This window comes from Syzygium oleosum, unplaced genomic scaffold (genome assembly GCF_021117445.2).
Source record: "Syzygium oleosum isolate NSW1041296 unplaced genomic scaffold, Sole_v2.1 Sole_v2.05, whole genome shotgun sequence".
Lineage (NCBI taxonomy): Eukaryota > Viridiplantae > Streptophyta > Magnoliopsida > Myrtales > Myrtaceae > Syzygium > Syzygium oleosum.
The window spans coordinates 14317581-14336225 of NW_026607489.1; the positions used below are offsets into that span (position 1 = coordinate 14317581).

At 40.9% G+C, this 18645-nt stretch overlaps 2 protein-coding genes across 9 annotated transcripts in view; both read left to right on the top strand.

Annotated features, from left to right (window-relative positions):
- Positions 1–18645, top strand: part of LOC115665286 (probable bifunctional methylthioribulose-1-phosphate dehydratase/enolase-phosphatase E1) — a 29824-nt gene that overhangs the window by 4559 nt on the left and 6620 nt on the right. The window contains exons 1-13 of one of the 8 annotated variants that reach the window (XM_056311329.1): positions 10774–11048; positions 11581–11717; positions 12411–12506; positions 13065–13184; positions 13588–13677; positions 14053–14217; positions 14405–14560; positions 14799–14948; positions 15037–15138; positions 15434–15543; positions 15688–15806; positions 16746–16875; positions 17407–17569. In XM_056311329.1, the coding sequence (XP_056167304.1) occupies positions 10820–11048; positions 11581–11717; positions 12411–12506; positions 13065–13184; positions 13588–13677; positions 14053–14217; positions 14405–14560; positions 14799–14948; positions 15037–15138; positions 15434–15543; positions 15688–15806; positions 16746–16837 (1566 nt within the window). In that variant the 5' untranslated portion in view covers positions 10774–10819 and the 3' untranslated portion in view covers positions 16838–16875; positions 17407–17569. Of the gene's footprint in view, positions 1–227; positions 338–482; positions 602–1540; positions 1671–2197; positions 2401–10773; positions 11049–11580; positions 11718–12410; positions 12507–13064; positions 13185–13587; positions 13678–14052; positions 14218–14404; positions 14561–14798; positions 14949–15036; positions 15139–15433; positions 15544–15616; positions 15807–16745; positions 17109–17406; positions 17570–18645 lie in introns of those variants that run through there. The other 7 variants (XM_056311330.1, XR_008816573.1, XM_056311328.1 and 4 more) reach the window with 7 other exon arrangements.
- Positions 5164–6103, top strand: LOC130138161 (vegetative cell wall protein gp1-like). The gene has a single exon (XM_056311333.1). The coding sequence runs from the start codon at positions 5196–5198 to the stop codon at positions 6069–6071; it is 876 nt and encodes a 291-aa protein (XP_056167308.1). The 5' UTR covers positions 5164–5195; the 3' UTR covers positions 6072–6103.

The following is an 18645-nucleotide window of genomic DNA, read 5'->3' on the forward strand; positions in this document are numbered from 1 at the left end:
TTGATTCCGTACTCGTCCTAAATGAAAACATTAGCTGATGCTTTCTTCCCTCAACATGTTTCTTTAATTTTTTTTTTTTTGTGCAGCAACAGATGATTTTTGTTGCTCAGTTAAATGGGATTTTCTTCTTTCCTCTCCGTCGATTGCATGAAAATGGAAATGGTTATACATGTCAGCTGTACTGATGTCATTTACAGCGTTAACAGCAGCTAATTATTGTGCAACAGGTATACATATATTCTAGTGGCAGCAGATTAGCACAAAGACTCTTATTTGGGAATACAAATCATGGAGATCTGAGGAAGTATCTTTATGGATTTTTTGACACAACAGTGGGGTAAAGATCTTACCTAATTTCCTGATTTCCTTTCTTTAATCTTGTTCTTATTTGGTTGAATTTTCTTTGCCAGACTTTGAGTCAGAGCTTTTGAACTACTCTGGTACTGGAGATTTATTTTATAGCTTATATCTTTCGTGTGTAGGAACAAAAAAGAAACAAATAGTTATGTCGAGATAGCGGAGTCACTAGGAGTTGATAAGCCATCAGAGATATTATTTCTGACTGATGTCCATCAAGAAGCTGTTGCTGCAAAGAATGCAGGTATATGTCCATTGAGACATCATCTATTCAACTCTTTCTGTGCATTTGCTCTGGTCTGTGGTGCACGGCTTCCTTTTGAATCTTTTGAATGCTTAAGGTGTCTAAAAGTCGGTCTTATAAGTTTAAATTCGTGGTAGAAAAGTGGCTATAGACTCCCAAGGACATTTCACCCATCATATTGACTTAACTGGTACTGGTATTTTTAAAAGTTTCCATGTGCAGATACTTAACAAAATACCCAATTGAGTTATAGGGGATGCCCAACTATAGACCTCTAACTGGATTTACGTAGTTCGGTTGGTGGGACCTATCCCATGGGAGAGCAGTATAGGATTTCACTTTTTAAGCGATACGACAGAGATTACAACCACACTTGAGTCACTGAAACACTCTCGGTGTTTCCTGGCTCTCAAGAGAAGTCTTTGTATTAGCTTTGTAATGACGAAATGGCTTCATCCTTAATCATGCAGAGTGTTGATGAGTTTTTTCAGTTGAAACCGAATTACTCTATCTCCATGTTATTCAGTGCATACTAAAGAGAATATATATTTAGTGTGTGTGACCATCAAAAACTCTCAGCTTATGAGCAAAAATAGCTCTTTGAATTACATTGGCTTTATTCTGTCCTCAATCCCAGCTCCAAAAAAAAAAAAAAGAAAGAAAGAGTTAGTTATGATGTACTTTGGCTTGTCTTTAATTAAACTGTAGTTAATATACATGGAGAATCGGAACATATGCATTTATACGTTCCTCATCTACATGTCTAGTCACATTGAACACGATCAGAAAATTGCTTAAATCTTAATCTCAACCTTATGTGACTACCCCTGTTTTCCATCCTCCAGACAATATTTGCAACCGTTTGTTTCAAGTCTGTTTTCTCAGAACATTACTGTGCATTTCAGCATGCTGACATTGAATCTTGATCAATGCGTGTAGGCCTTCAGGTGATTGTCTCTGTCCGGCCTGGAAATGGACCTCTTCCAGAAAATCACGGGTTCAAAACAATCCATTCATTCATGGAGATCTGATGGCAGAATTTGGCGTAGTTTTCCTGAATCTCGTATTGGTAAATGGCTCATCGATTTTCATGTTATTTCACTCCCATAATTGGTTATGGATCAGACGTGTGGTGCGTTTTTTTGTTCCCATCATCATAGCAGGTCAACTGCATGTTGACCCTTATTGTGTATCCTGACAAAGAAAACCCTATGTAGCCGGTAGACCTAGCATATCAAGGAATGTATACACATGTCCTTACTTATTTTCATACATGGAAAACAGAGCATAGCCACTAATGGACATGAAGTAGGTATCTCTCAATCCAAAGGGAGCATTTGTGTCACCGCAAACTAAAACTGATCCAGGAAATATCTCCACATGCTAGCCCAAGCAATTTGGAATAATAAGTTTTCGGTCAGTAGCACTAATGTCATTCACACCTTTCACCAATAAAACTCGCATCCATGTTTCAGTAATGCCACGGCATTCCTGTCAACATCATCGAACTGCAAAAGCGAGATATACATGCTAGTTGTTGGTAAATTTTTTTAATTGGTAAAACTCTTAACTGCAACTTTTTTGTGCTTTCTGCAGGATGAAGATCCTCTCAGGCAATAGATTATAGTTAGGTTGACAATGACCGAGTGACATCGGTTTTTATCTTTGTAATGAGAGGCAAGTGTATGAGATACAGCTGCTTGTTTCATCGCACTTGGAATGTCATTTCAAGTAAATGGGTAACTGGCGTGACCCCAAATGCTTTTTGATCAAATAGCAACTTGCTTTCTTTCAAGTTATCATCAGTTTCCAAATGCACCATTCTGCAAGCATAAGGCGTGCATTGTCCTGTTTCCATTGCGGAGGGGCAAGCGCATTGCTCTCAAAGGAGATCGGTTCAAACCTCCTTGATGCTTACGAGCATGGAAGAGGTTTATGAGCATCTAAGACCTCGATCTTGCAATATGCTACTAGAGTTCCAATTTTCAACGTATTGATAATGAAGTTTCGCCTTCTTAAGTAACCTTTCCGAGCGCCCTGGGACACCTATCGACAGGTCAGAATGATTGAAACAGATTCAGATAGCGGGTTAGCTCGCTTCGGGGAAAAGTGCCAAAAAGTCTAAACCTTTGCATTAGTGCATTATTAGTCTAAACTTTTTTGGTCAATTCAGTCCTAAACCTTTTGCATTGGTGCCAATTTAGTCCTAAACCTTTTTTGGTGCCAATTAAGTCCTAAACCTTTTAAATTGGTGCCAATTCAGTCCTAAACCTTTTATTTTTGTGCTAATTTAGTCCTTCCGCCAATTTAGACCGGATTTGCCTACGTGGCCTTGCCGGCCGGCACGGCCACTGAGCCTGACGTGGCGCCGACATGGACAACTTTAATATTTTTTAAATATTTTTTGAATTTTTATTTTTTTCCGTTTTTTTCCACTTTTTTTTTGGTTGTCTTCCTCCTTCCCGGCCGGCCGCGGTCCGGCGACCGGCCGTAGGCTGAGGCCGGCGAGCTCGAGCTCGCCGGCCACCGGCGAGGGCGAGCCTCGCCTTGGTCGGGCGAGGCTCGAGCCTCGCCGGAGGCCGCGGCGAGGGCGAGCCTCGCTTGGTCGGGCGAGGCTCGGAGCCTCGCCCGACCAAGGCGAGGCTCGCCTCGCCGCGGCTCGCCTCCCGGCGAGGGCTCGAGCCTTGCCTTGGCGGGCGAGGCTCGACCTCGCCGGATCCGGCGAGGTCGACGCTCGACCTCGCAGATCCGGCGAGGTCGGGCCTCGCCCGACCATGGCGAGGCTCGCCTCGCCGCGGCCTCCGGCGAGGGCTCGAGCCTTGCCTTGGTCGGGCGAGGCTCGACCTCGCGATCCGGCGAGGTCGAGCCTCGCCCGACCATGGCGAGGCTAGCCCTCGCCGCGGCCTCCGGCGAGGGCTCGAGCCTTGCCTTGGTCGGGCGAGGCTCGACCTCGCCGGATCCGGCGAGGTCGACGCTCGACCTCGCCGCGGCCTCCGGCGAGGGCTCGAGCCTCGCTCGACCAAGGCGAGGCTCGCCCGCCGGCGAGGCCGCCCTCGCGTGGCCGGCGAGCTCGAGCTCGCCGCTGCTGAGCTCGCCGGACCGGCGACCGGCCGAGGAAGGAGGAAGACAACCAAAAAAAAAGTGGAAAAAAAAGGAAAAAAAATAAAATTCAAAAAATATTTAAAAATATTAAAGTTGTCCACGTCGGCGCCACGCGTCGCGCGGTGACGGCCGCCGGCCGGCAAGGCCCACGTAGGCAAATTCCGGTCTAAATTAGCCGGAAGGACTAAATTGGCACAAAAATAAAAGGTTTAGGACTGAATTGGCATCAATTTAAAAGGTTTAGGACTTAATTGGCACCAAAAAAGGTTTAGGACTAAATTGGCACCAATGCAAAAGGTTTAGGACTGAATTGGCACCAAAAAAGGTTTAGGACTAAATTGGCACTAATGCAAAGGTTTAGGACTTTTTAAGACTTTTCCCTCGCTTGGGTTATAGGGACTGAACTTCCTAAACTACCACATGACATGAGATGAAACCATCATTTCATGAAGAAGCAATTGACTGTGAAGTCTGCTTGTTTAATAAAACAGGTGAAGACGGACTGTACAATTTATACAATGATGCTAGGAATGCCAAAGATTGATTTCTAAAAGGAATGTGGTACCATCTTATTAGATTTTGAATACAACCCACTCATTGAAATGTTGCAATTATTGGCGGGGACGAATCTCCATTGTATCTAGCGGTCCTCTGGCCTCCACTCGCCTTTCCCAAAGTCTAGAAAAATGGCTGAAGCTTTCGAAAGCTTTTCAAGCTGTGCTCCACTATTTCGGCCTTTTGCCGCCCCTTAAATCTCGCAAGAGAATGGAATCGAACATTTTTTCTATTGATTTGCCCCCGCAAAATTAATATACAAAGATTGAAAAGCAAATTCAAACATCATGAATATGTAGTTACGATATATAAACAAATCGACCAAACGTTGATTCTAGTAGGCTTTTTAAGCATCGGGACAATAGTTCAGATACTAAGACATATACACTCTACTCTTTTTACTTTTTTGTAGACAGCATCATATTTTTCCCCCACTAAGACAAAATTCTAAATCCGTCCCTATTTATCGACATATCAGCTTGTAACTAGCAAACGTTTTTGTTTTGTGCATGCACAACAATGTTAAAATGACAACTTGCATTTGGTTACAGCAATAAGTTGCCATTCTTTATAAAAATGCCAAAAAATTTAAAAGACTGGGATAATTAAATGTTTCCAACCACTTTAAAGTACTCGTGACGAAATGTTCCGAATCTCCGCCAAATGTCGCAGTCCTTTAAAATGAGGATAATGTTTTATTTGCATTGATTGCTTAAAGGTGTAAACCTTTACAATACTGTCTTTAAACATTAAAGTTACGGTACTTACATATTGATGGTGCGTTCTAAAGGTATAATGATTATTTCGAGAGAGAAAAAAAAGTACAAGAATCATCAAGAACTTCGGACAAGAATGCGAGGACTACTGATCACCTTGTCATTATTTCTTTGCATCCCAGTTGGCCATAAGACCGCCTCCCAGTTGGCCAGCCCCGGCCATGCCGCCATCATGGCCTGCTCCGCCTCCCGGATGGCCAGCCCCGGCCACGCCGCCATCATGGCCTGCTCCACCAACCGCAACTCCCACGCTGCCCCCCACCTTGCCCCCGTCGACACCACCCGCGGCCTGGCCACCAGCGTGGCCGCCTGCGGCGGCTCCCACTTCACCACCTCCTGCTGCCAAACCCCCAACATCGCCGCCTTCATGGCCGCCAACTGCAACTCCCACACTGCCCCCCACCTTGCCCCCGTCGACACCACCCGTGGCCCGGCCACCAGCATGGCCGCCTGCTGCGGCACCCACTTCACCACCTCCTGCTGCCAAATCCCCAACATCGCCGCCTTCATGGTCGCCAACCGCAACTCCCACACTGCCCCCTACCTTGCCCCCGTTGACCCCACCCACGGCCTGGCCACCAGCGCGGCCGCCTACGGCTGCGCCCACTTCACCACCTCCTGCTGCCAAACCCCCAACATCGCCGCCTTCATGGTCGCCAACCTCTCCTTCTCCCGCGGCGGTGCCTCCGACCTCACCGTACCCTGCCACTAAACCTCCAAGTTCAGCGCCTTCACCTGCTCACACCGTGCCGCCTGCGTGGTCGCCAACCTCTCCTTCTCCCGCGGCCGTGCCTCCGACCGCTACTCCACCTTCGTCAGCTCCGGCACCTTGGGGTCAACCTCCAGCTTGGTCTCCCACACCGCCGGTATCTCCACCTCCATCATGGCCGACGCCACAATCTCCACCGGGAATATCTCCGGCGAGTGCCCCAGCACCGGCACCTTCATCTGCATGGACTATAACTCCTACAAGCTTATCTGTGGCGGCGGTTACTATCATGTTGAGTACGAGTTTACTGTACTTGCAAATATCTTGAATAATCATCGTGTGTGTCTTGGTTTCTGGTTTCGATTTGCACCTGTTCTCCGTCAGAAGATCAAAATTTCTTTCCCCAGTTACTTACTTCTTAGTTCGTCATGCATTAGAAATCATGTTATTTTCCCAGATATAAGTTTCTGGGAGAGTCGGGCTAAATGACCTTACATACGACCTAGGTCATACATGCGATTTGCTAATTCAATTACATTGTTACTGTGGTTGTAGTAATGAGGCAAGCTTAGGACATTATAAGGTCCTATCTGAGAGGCTATGAATGTGTAAATTCTTAGAGATGGATCCCCAAATCAAAAGTTGCTATTGAATACTATTTTGAGGGTTGGGTCCAAGTACTTTAAGCGGGGGTTTAAAAGCACGGATATATTCTCGCAATATCGAGTTCATCCATCAATCTTATGATCAGTGCATTGCTATCAAGTATCGATGTGGTATTGGTTGTCACAATTTATTTTATATGAAATAATGGAGCGTTAAACATAGTATAAGTTTCTCTTCAGCTACAAAAAATCAAATTAGTTGCGATTTGAAAAGAGGGCAAGATTTCGACACTGGTCAATCGACACGTGTTTTTAACTTATTAATTCAAATGGGCTTGAATCCAGTATGGACAGCTCATAAATTGCTACATCCTTTCCTTAACCAATTGTACCATGATCCAATTTTATCTAATTTACAGCAGCGCAAATAATCTTCTCGAATATGAATCCGCTGGCATAGTCCCCCGTCTTCACATGGCAAGTCATGGGTCATATTGCCGATTTAGAACGTGAAATTTGCGTGGAATTTTCCAATGACAGTGCATGAGGGTGGTGAGGGGGACCCTCCCACTCCAACCATTGATGGATCCTACCTATTGCAGTCCTGTATCTCATTAATACTTTCGATTGACCGATTGAATTGGGGCCGACATGGTAACTTTTTTGTTTGCAACAAAATACGATTGGTGAATAAAGTAGAGAGGTGGACAATTTTCAGAGCTTTCATGGAGGCCCGGCTCGTATATCCTCCAGACCTTTTACTCCTCTGTTCACGTCCTCTATGGTCACAAACGGATTCGCCCTATGGGATCGAAAGCTTCGTGATGTACTTCTGCGATGCAGATTGTCGTGCATGCCGTGACGAATTGTTCTTTTCGAAATCAAAGGCAAGACGTGGGCAGTCACCACTCACCTCTTTCTTGGTATATAACTAAGCCATTCGTTGCTTTTTTCACACTCTGCACGAAGAAAGAGAGGGAGCTGAGCACGCACTGGAACTAATTTGCCACGTGTCGGCTGAATGCAAAAGTCATTCGAAACACCTGCATCGGCCTTCTGTTCATTCATCACTTGTCGGCAAGGCTTGATCTGTTTCTCTCCCACGTTTCATTTCATTTGGTGTTTTCCTGGATGCGTACGTAAAAGAAAGCCGTACGGATTCAGAGGAGTTTGAATTTCCTCGAACAGTGGCTTAGCCATCCATCGCCTCCCATGCACGTACACTGTGCATGTGCATGCTTTATCCCGTATTATCATTACGTAAAACGCGTAGAGTTAAACAAGAACAAACCAGTTTAACCAAACAAAAAAAAAAAAAACAAGAACGACCCGGACCTCGCAAATGAAAAACCACTAGAAAACCGTACCAGAGTGGCTGTGTGGACTGGAGACGTGTGACATTTCGTATTCCATCGTAATTTCGATATTTTCAATAGTTTTGATTTTTTTTAAAAAATAGCAAGCAACGTTCAAAATATATATAAAAAAAAGATAACGAATGCGATGTCATTTTTACGTTTCTCATTCAAAATTGCAATTAATGAGTGGTTTGAAAAAATGTTAGCACTATAACATCCGGTGGTAACGTCTAAGGTACGACACTTTGATTATTCTTAAATTTGATTATAAGTATGTTTTTAAGGATTAACGAAAAATAAAATTAAAGTGAAGAAGAAACTTTAAGCCTTATAAAGGGACACTTGGAGCGATTGATAAGGAAAAATAAAATAACACGTAAGGCATGAGAAACGTGTAGCAATTAATTATACTTGAGTTTTATTATACAAAGGATGAATTGAGATAAATTTAAGGTGAAAAAGAAACTTTAAGCTAATAAATAGACACACAAATGGGTAGAAAAGAAATAATAAGCAATTTAAATTTTTATGATAGAAAGATAGCTCGAGAGGTAAAGATAAATAAAAGTGCAATTTTTTTTTTTGTAAATTAAACGAGGACTTGCCAAACAGTGTTTGATTATGTTCTTTTGTTCCTAGAATCAGTTTGGGAACAGAAATGCGTTTGTTTAATTTTTTGATTATGGGCACAATTTTGTCAAAAATTGTTCCCAGAATCAGTTTTGGAGCAGAATCAAGAATAAAAAAAAAGTAGCTTCTTGATTCTGGGAACAATTTTGAGAATCAATTTTTTTTTCTTCTTCCTTTTCTTGGTTTTTAATTTAGCTTCTAATGTCCGGCCCGAGGACCGCCCTCGCCGGATCTGACGAGAAAAAAATATTATTAATAAAAAATATTTTACCGGCCATGGCCAGCGACCAGGCCATGGCCATAAAAAAGAAAAAATATATTTTTAATAAAAATTATTAATAAAAAAATTTATTAATAAAAAAAATATTTTACCTGCCATGACCGGTGACCAGGCCATGGCAAAAAAAGAAAAAATATATATTTTTAATAAAAAAAATATTTTACCGGCCATGGCCAAAAAAAAAATAAAAATGTATATTTTTAATAAAAAAATTTATTAATAAAAAAAATATTTTACAAGCCATGGCCGGGGATCAGGCCATGGCAAAAAAAAAGAAAAAAATATATTTTTAATAAAAAATATATTTTACTATCCATGGCCGGCGACCAGGCCATGGAAAAAAAATATATATATATTTTTAATAAAAAATATTATTAATAAAAAAAATATTTTACCTGCCATGGCCGGCGACCAGGCCATGGCCCAAAAAAATAAAAATGTATATTTTTAATAAAAAATATTATTAATAAAAAAAATATTTTACCGGCCATGGCCGGCAGGCCAAAAAATAAAAATGTATATTTTTAATAAAAAAATATTATTAATAAAAAAAATATTTTACCTGCCATGGCCGGCGACCAGGCCATGGCCCAAAAAAATAAAAATGTATATTTTTAATAAAAATATTATTAATAAAAAAAATATTTTATCGGCCATGGCCGGCAACCAGGCCATGGCCAAAAAAAATAAAAATATATATTTTTAATAAAAATATTTTAATAAAAATATTATTAATAAAAAAATATTTTACAGTCATGGCCGACGACCAGGCCATGGCCAAAAAAAAGAAAAAATATTTTTAATAAAAATATTTTTAATAAAAAAAATATTTTACCGGTCATGGTCAACGAGCAGGCTATGGCCAAGAAGGAGGAAAAGAAAAAAAGAAAGAAATATTAAAATATTTAAAAATATTATTAATAAAAAGAAATTTTGTGGCGTTACCAAACGCATTTCTGTTCTTTTTCTATTCCAGGGATGGAATTTTGGGCCGTTAACAAACGCCTTAAAATGCTCAGAATCAATTCAGGGCACAGAATCAAAAAGAATCATTTCTGAGCAGAATCTGTTCCCGGGCACAGAATCGTTGTCATGCGCAGCCTAAAAGTACGCAAAAGATGAACAAATATAAGAATTATGAACAAAACGGAGAGAAATTGCAAAATGAAAAAAAAAAAAAAAAAAGGGTGTAGGGCTAGGGATCAAACCTGTGCCCCTACACCACAAAATGGGTGCTTTACCATTGGGTCATGCATTGAATTTTTTTTTTTATAATAAGTCGAGACTATGCCGACGCATGGCGAATCTCGATAACTGCACCGGGGCTCTACTGAGATAGAATTCGCGACTCGCCATCTTCTTGCCGTAGCGGGCAAAGATTTACCTCCGGGAAAAAGATGACTCATTCATATCAATACGATAATCCATGCCACGATCCCCATGGTACACTTAATTTTGAAAGGAAGAGGTTGATCTCTTTCCCTTCTCTTTTCTCGCCAATAGCGGCAACAATGAAGTTTCTCTCTTGTTCAAAAACCGTTCGTCGAGGCTGGGCTTGAAGAGTTCCAGGATGTCACGACGAGCTACGACCGTTGGATCTTCCGACGGGCCCGCTTTGACCAAACCCATGCTCCCCGAGGTCAAAGTCAACGGGGGAGGAGTTATGGACCAGTTTGGGCCCTGGTTAAACCAACTCAAGCCCATTATAAAAAGTAGACGGGGTTCTTTGACCCTTTTTTTTTAATGATTTTATATTCAAGTCGTATTATTGTGTTATGACATTCATAAAAACTAATTAAAATAATTTCCCCCTTAACTTTCGATGTTTCAGCTCCTTCATGTTTTTTTTATACTCAGTTGATTATCTATCTCGGAAAAAAGAAATTAAAAAAAAAAAGGGCAAGACATGCCTGCAGCACCACGCCCCGCCTCCATTTCATGACATTTCATTTATTAATGTGCTGTTTTTGCACTCCAGTCCCCAGGAACCAGGTATTTTAATATGCGATCCACCAAAAAATCGAAATTAAAATTAATAAGAAAGGCAAAAATCCAAATTAATATTACACGCTCACCTGGAGAATCAAAAACCATTTTTTCTCTCTCTATTCTCCTCCTTTGCAAAGGCAAGACGAAGTCTACTCTGCAACGCAGCCCTCCACTCTAAGCTCAGCCATCTCTCTCTCTCTCTCTAACGGACCAGATGGCCGCCGCGACGGCGACGCCGGAGAACGGCGGCGGGGGAGTGGCGACTGCTTCTCAGGCGTACCTGGAGAGCCAGGCGGTGAAGGACACCAGGAGCCTGATGTCGGAGCTCTGCCGCCACTTCTACACCCTCGGGTGGATGTACGGGACGGGCGGCAGCATCGCCATGAGGGTCCACGACGACTCCGTCCCGCGGCCTCACCAGCTCATCCTCCTGTCCCCTTCCGGTACCGTCGCCGTGCTTGCTCGGTGTTGGATCATCGGCTTCGATTCCTTCTCTGAATCTAATCCGATCGTGTGTTGTTCTAGGCTTGTTTTTCTGTCTTCGGTTCGTAGATTCTTTTCCGCAATGGAACGGCGTTTCCGTTGCTTTCTGAACTAGCGACGAGGCGATTCTTTTCGCGCTTAAATGATGTTGCCTTGCCCCTACTGTTCAATCATGAGGGGCTGTCATTGAGTCTATTCTCGTGCTGATCGAGTCTTATTCTGTAGTCATGTAGCTAGCTGTCTGGTCGGAGTCTCTGGTCTGGTGTGCATTAAGTACTTCCGTTTTCTAGTCGATGCTGGAATTGCTTTTGACATACGTGCTTATCAAGTTAGTTGATTTCATTTTTCTATTTTTTTTTTCCTATAGCCAAGTTATTCAACTTCGTGGAGTTTGCAAGATTATGTTTGAAAGTTTAACTATTACTGCATTGCATCTAGGCGTTTTGACTCTTATGCTGAGCTTTTGAATTTGTCTTTTGTGCTATGTTTTAGGAGTCCAGAAGGAGAGAATGGAACCCGAGGACATGTACGTGTTGTCTGCAGACGGTTCTACCTTGTCTTCACCGTCTCCGAAGCCTTACCCAAATAAGGCACCTAAGTGTACGGACAGCGCCGATGTTTTCTTGAAGGTAATTTCTGATCCCGTAATAAGGGTGGATGTGAAGTTGGGTTTCTGTTTTTCTGCCATCGCTGCTATTCTTGATTCTTCATAGTTTTTCCATGTCAATTTTCTCTTGCACTGTACTGCTAAGATGGCTTATTGTACCGCTGTATGTGAAGCTTCAATTTGGTATTAACTTTGAAATGAATAGGATGTTCAAACTACTCGGGAATGAAGGAAAGAGAAGAGCATACAATGTTTTAAAAGTTATATATTAACTCAGCTGACAAATACTCTTTTGAGTTCACTCACACTTTCTCCAAATTAATGCTGCTCAGACTTCAGTACCTTTCCCTCGATGTGGTTGCAATTTGAATTAGTACTTTTTGGAATCTATATGGTTTGTATTGATCCCTAGCAAAGAATATCAAGAACAAGTAGTCTAATTGAAAATCAAATTTGGAAACAGTCTGGTTTTGGGAGTCGCTTCATCTCTACTAAGCAAGATTGAATACATGTGGAAGATTCTTATTGCAAGTTTGATGCTATCTTTTTCCAAAGTAATCATTTCCTGGCCACTGCATTCTTGGGAGTATTATGCTAGTATCACTCTGATTATTCCCGTAATGACTTTGACTTCCCCCCCTCCCTTTACACTTACTTTCTTAAAAATCTATATTTGTTGAAGTTACTGACCCATACCTCCTCCTTTATCCTCAAGGTATTCGAGTTGCGCAATCCAGGAGCAGTCATCCACAGTCATGGAATGGAATCATGCCTTGTAACCATGATCAATCCCTTAGCAAAAGAATTTAGAGTAAGTTTTCCAGGTTTTTTTATTTTTTATTTTTTGCAATCCTTTGCATGTTATTAACTACGAATTAGTTCAAAGTAAACCCTCTTGGATTCGACCAAAAAAAAAAAAAAAAACCCTCTTGGACAAACGTTTAAGTTGGTAGCTTGAGGAATTTATTAAATAGAGACCAATAGGAACTTAACCCACAAGGGGAGATGCTTCATGAAAGTTGATATTGATTAGATTGAGATGCACAAAAAATTTAGTTGAAATAGGTTCTCTGGATAGGTCATGGATCTCATGAGGAAATCACTATCATGAGTCAATAGTTGAGTTGGTTGTGAGAGCCTTTTACTACTCACCATTGAAAATGGGAACCCACATGGGTGTAGTTCATCCCGTTTCACAGTTTAAGTGGTATTGCCATAGTCTCACTGTGCTTCTGTCATCACCTCACCAATCACTTAAACACAACATGTATGGTGATTGGCCTGCTCTATCTGAAACATCATAATCACTTTTGGGCTGCTCTAATTTACTTTTCCCTTTTCAATTTCTTTCCTTCTTGTGCTTTTGTAGATTACTCATATGGAGATGATTAAAGGAATCCAAGGGCATGGTTATTATGATGAACTTGTGATCCCAATCATAGAGAATACTGCTCGTGAATATGAACTCACAGAATCTCTTGCAAAAGCGGTATGTATTTTTACATTTTGGTTCCATGTGGGAGAAACTAAAGGTGGCCTGCTAACTAGATTGCAGCAGTCATAAGCTTGTGACTGGATGGTTGATCTATAAAATGGGGGGCACGCTTGTTAGATGGTGTGAAGATCGTCCTGTTATTCAGACAATATAACATTCAATTGTTAGTTCTATATTTTGAAATTTTCCGCCCTATCTTTGTTCTTTATGAGTACATTTTGCTTTGAGTTATCATGTCTTGCTGGAGGCTTATCTAGATCTTCCAGGAGTCTGTCTAGTAGAGTGCTAGTATGCTTGCAAAACAGTGGATGGCTATAGAGGATCATTGTTCTTAGTAGTATATACTTCTTAATCATATTTACACTAAATTGCTGGATTGAGTGACGCTTTTTTTCAGATAGAAGCGTACCCAAGATCGACAGCTGTACTGGTTCGGAACCATGGTATATATTCATGGGGAGACTCATGGATCAGTGCTAAAACACAGGTTTGTGTTTTCCACGTCAGGATTTGAATTGGTCAGAGTGTTGTCTAGAACTTTACTTGTTTCTATATGAAAAAGAAGGTTGTGAATTTGACATCAAAAGGAATTCCGCATTTTACGTTGAAAGAATATTCGTCACAAGGCTTGCAGAAGTTCTAAACTTCTAGTTATGCCCGGAGAAACTATTCCCATTACCTCAATGTATCCAGATCTCCACTTTTCCCAATGATAAGTTCTGATCACGTGCTGAAACAGATGCTTTGTGTTGACAGCTTTTGTGGATTCCTTGTAAAGGATTCCCTATTTCAGCATTACTCTTGTTCCTCTTCCCTTGTCGACTATTTTTATTCTCTTTTATTCATGCCATTATTTTTTCAGGCTGAATGTTACAGTTATCTCTTTGATGCTGCAATCAAACTTAATCAAATGGGTTTGGATTGGTCGTCTCCAAATCATGGCCCTCTTCAATATGGCAAAGGCACATTAGCTGATGGCGGGACGGCTGGAATAATCGGATCTAGTCTTCAAATCAAGCCACTTCCAGTATATTTCTGAATTCACTCCCCTTTTCCCATAGATAAATATCACTGATTGTGAATCACGATGTGCAGCATATACTGTCTTGATCTTGATGAAAGTGCCCTTTTGACTCGCAAACTTAAAGAAACTTTAGATGTTCGGTATTCCAGGTCAGTTAATTCTTTTTCTTGCCTAATTTGTCTGGTTGCAGAGCTGCATTCTTCTGGACATTGAAGGAACCACTACTCCAATAACATTCGTGACTGATGTTCTCTTTCCATATGCACGGGATAATGTTGAGAGGCATTTGTCTGCAGCATTTGATACTTTAGAAACTCAAGATGACATCAAATTGTTACGGATCCAGGTAACTTTATGTTGTGCTTTAGTAATGGAACTGTCAAATTTCCTCACTTGTAATGGTTGAGACTATTTATCGTGCATGATTAGTTGGAGCTAACTAGTATATGCTATAAAGAGGATATAAGTCAAAGGTTACACTAATGCAAATTTCCTTCAACTATGGAGCGATGTATCCTAATTTTGCTAGAAGACATGCTATATTGATTCCTTGATGTTCTAGATTTGGGTATGTCTATTTACAGGTCGAAGATGATTTGGCAAAAGATGTTCCTGGGGCCTTACCCATTCCTCCAGATGAAGTAGGGAAAGAGAAAGTGATAGCGGCTTTGGTTGCTAACATCGAAGCAATGATAAAAGCTGATCGCAAGATCACTGCCTTGAAACAATTGCAAGTAAGCATAGGCTGATATCAAATTGTGTTTGGTGTAATGTTGTTGAGAAGTATAGGTGAGCAAGACAGGCGTATTTTGTACCATGCAGGGTCACATATGGCGAACTGGGTTTCAGAATCAGGAATTGAAGGGAGAAGTATTTGAGGATGTACCGGTGGCTCTTGGAAAATGGAATGCCCTGGGCATAAAGGTAACTTTGATTTTGCTGTCTGTTCCTCTTACATTTTTCATCCTTTTCTTTTGCCGCTCTGTGTTATCCTTTGATTCCGTACTCGTCCTGGAGGAAAACATTAGCTGATGCTTTCTTCCCTCAACATGTTTCTTTAATTTTTTTTTTTGTGCAGCAACAGATGATTTTTGTTGCTCAGTTAAATGGGATTTTCTTCTTTCCTCTCCATCGATTGCATGAAAATGGAAATGGTTATATGTATCAGCTGTACTGATGTCATTTACAGCGTTAACAGCAGCTAATTATTGTGCAACAGGTATACATATATTCTAGTGGCAGCAGATTAGCACAAAGACTCTTATTTGGGAATACAAATCATGGAGATCTGAGGAAGTACCTTTATGGATTTTTTGACACAACAGTGGGGTAAAGATCTTGCCTAATTTCCTGATTTCCTTTCTTTAATCTAGTTCTTATTTGGTTGAATTTTCTTTGCTAGACTTGAGTCAGAGCTTTTGAACTACTCAGGTACTGGAGATTTATTTTATAGCTTATATCTTTCGTGTGTAGGAACAAAAAAGAAACAAATAGTTATGTCGAGATAGCGGAGTCACTAGGAGTTGATAATCCATCAGAGATATTATTTCTGACTGATGTCCATCAAGAAGCTGTTGCTGCAAAGAATGCAGGTATGTGTCCGTTGAGACATCATCTATTCAACTCTTTCTGTGCATTTGCTCTGGTCTGTGGTGCACGGCTTCCTTTTGAATCTTTTGAATGCTTAAGGTGTCTAAAAGTCGGTCTTATAAGTTTAAATTCGTGGTAGAAAAGTGGCTATAGACTCCCAAGGACATTTCACCCATCATATTGACTTAACCAGTGCTGGTATTTTTTAAAGTTTCCATGTGCAAATACTTAACAAAATACCCAATTGAGTTATAGGGGATGCCCAACTATAGACCTCTAACTGCATTTACGTAGTTCGGTCGGTGGGACCTATCCCATGGGAGAGCAGTATAGGATTTCACTTTTTAAGCGATACGACAGAGATTACAACCACACTTGAGTCACTTGAAACACGCTCAGTGTTTCCCGGCTCTCAAGAGAAGTCTTTGTATTAGCTTTGTAATGACGAAATGGCTTCATCCTTATTCATGCAGAGTGTTGATGAGTTTTTTCAATTGAAACCGAATTACTCTATCTCCATGTTATTCAGTGCATACTAAAGAGAATATATATTTAGTATGTGTGACCATCAAAAACTCTCAGCTTATGAACAAAAATAGCTCTTTGAATTACATTGGCTTTATTCTGTCCTCAATCCCAGCTCCAAAAAAAAAAAAAAAAAGAAAGAGTTAGTTATGATGTACTTTGGCTTGTCTTCAATTAAACTGCAGTTAATATACGGGGAGAATCAGAACATATGCATTTATACGTTCCTCATCTACATGTCTAGTCATATTGAACACGATCAGAAAATTGCTTAAATCTTAATCTCAACCTTATGTGATTACCCCTCTTTTCCATCCTCCAGACAATATTTGCATCCGTTTGTTTCAAGTCTGTTTTCTCAGAACATTACTGTGCATTTCAGCATGCTGACATTGAATCTTGATCAATGCGTGTAGGCCTTCAGGTGATTGTCTCTGTCCGGCCTGGAAATGGACCTCTTCCAGAAAATCACGGGTTCAAAACAATCCATTCATTCATGGAGATCTGATGGCAGAATTTGGCGTAGTTATCCTGAATCTGGTATTGGTAAATGGCTCATCGATTTTCATGTTATTTCACTCACATAATTGGTTATGGATCAGATGTGTGGTGCGTTTTTTTGTTCCCATCATCATAGCAAGTCAACTGCATGTTGACCCTTATTGTGTATCCTGACAAAGAAAACCCTATGTAGCTGGTAGACCTAGCATATCAAGGAATGTATACACATGTCCTTACTTATTTTCATACATGGAAAACAGAGCATAGCCACTAACAAATGGACATGAAGTAGGTATCTCTCAATCCAAAAGGAGCATTTGTGTCACTGCAAACTAAAACTGATCAAGGAAATATCTCCACATGCTAGCCCAAGCAATTTGGAATAATAAGTTTTCGGTCAGTAGCACTAATGTCCTTTAGACCTTTCACCAATAAAACTCGCATCCGTGTTTCAGTAATGCCACAGCATTCCAGTCAACATCATCGAACTGCAAAAGCGAGATATACATGCTAGTTATTGGTAAATTTTTTTAATTGGTAAAACTCTTAACTGCAGCTTTTTTGTGCTTTCTGCAGGATGAAGATACTCTCAGGCAATAGATTATAGTTAGGTTGACAATGACCGAGTGACACCGGTTTTTATCTTTGTAATGAGAGGCAAGTGTATGAGATACAGCTGCTTGTTTCATCGCACTTGGAATGTCATTTCAAGTAAATGGGTAACTGGCTTGACCCCAAATGCTTTTTTGATCAAATAGCAACTTGCTTTCTTTCAAGTTATCATCAGTTTCCGAATGCACCATTCTGCAAGCATAAACCGTGCATTGTCCTGTTTCCATTGCGGAGGGTCAAGCGCATGTTGCTCTTAAAGAAGATCGGTTCAAACCTCCATGATGCTTACGAGCATGGAAGAGGTTTACGAGCATCTAAGACCTCGATCTTGCGATATGCTACTAGAGTTCCAATTTTCAACGTATTGATAATGAAGTTTCGCCTTCTTAAGTAACCCTTCCGAGCGCCCTGGGACACCTATCGACAGGTCAGAATGATTGAAACAGATTCAGATAGCGGGTTAGCTCGCTTGGGTTATAGGGACTGAACTTCCTAAACTACCACATGACATGAGATGAAACCATCATTTCATGAAGAAGCAATTGACTGTGAAGTCTGCTTGTTTAATAATACAGTTGAAGACGGACTGTACAATTTATACAATGATGCTAGGAATGCCAAAGGTTGATTTCTAAAAGGAATGTGGTACCATCTTATTAGATTTTGAATACGACTCACTCATTGAAATGTTGCAATTATTGGCGGGGACGAATCTCCATTGTATCTAGCGGTCGTCTGGCCTCCACTCGCCTTTCCCAAAGTCTAGAAAAATGGCTGAAGCTGTCGAAAGCTTTTCAAGCTGTGCTCCACTATTTCAGCCTTTTGTCGCCCCTTAAATCTCGCAAGAGAATGGAATCGAACATTTTTTCTATTGATTTGCCCCCGCAAAATTAATATACAAAGATTGAAAAGCAAATTCTAACATCATGAATATGTAGTTACGATAGATAAACAAATCGACCAAACGTTGATTCTAGTAGGCTTTTTAAGCATCGGGACAATAGTTCAGATACTGAAGCATATATACTCGACTCTTTTTACTTTTTTGTAGACAGTATTTTATTTTGTCCCCACTAAGTCAAAATTCTAAATCCATCCCTACTTATCGACATATCAGCTTGTAACCGGCAAACGTTTTTGTTTTGTGCATGCACAACTATGTTAGAAATGACAACTTGCATTTGGTTACGGCAATAAGTGGCC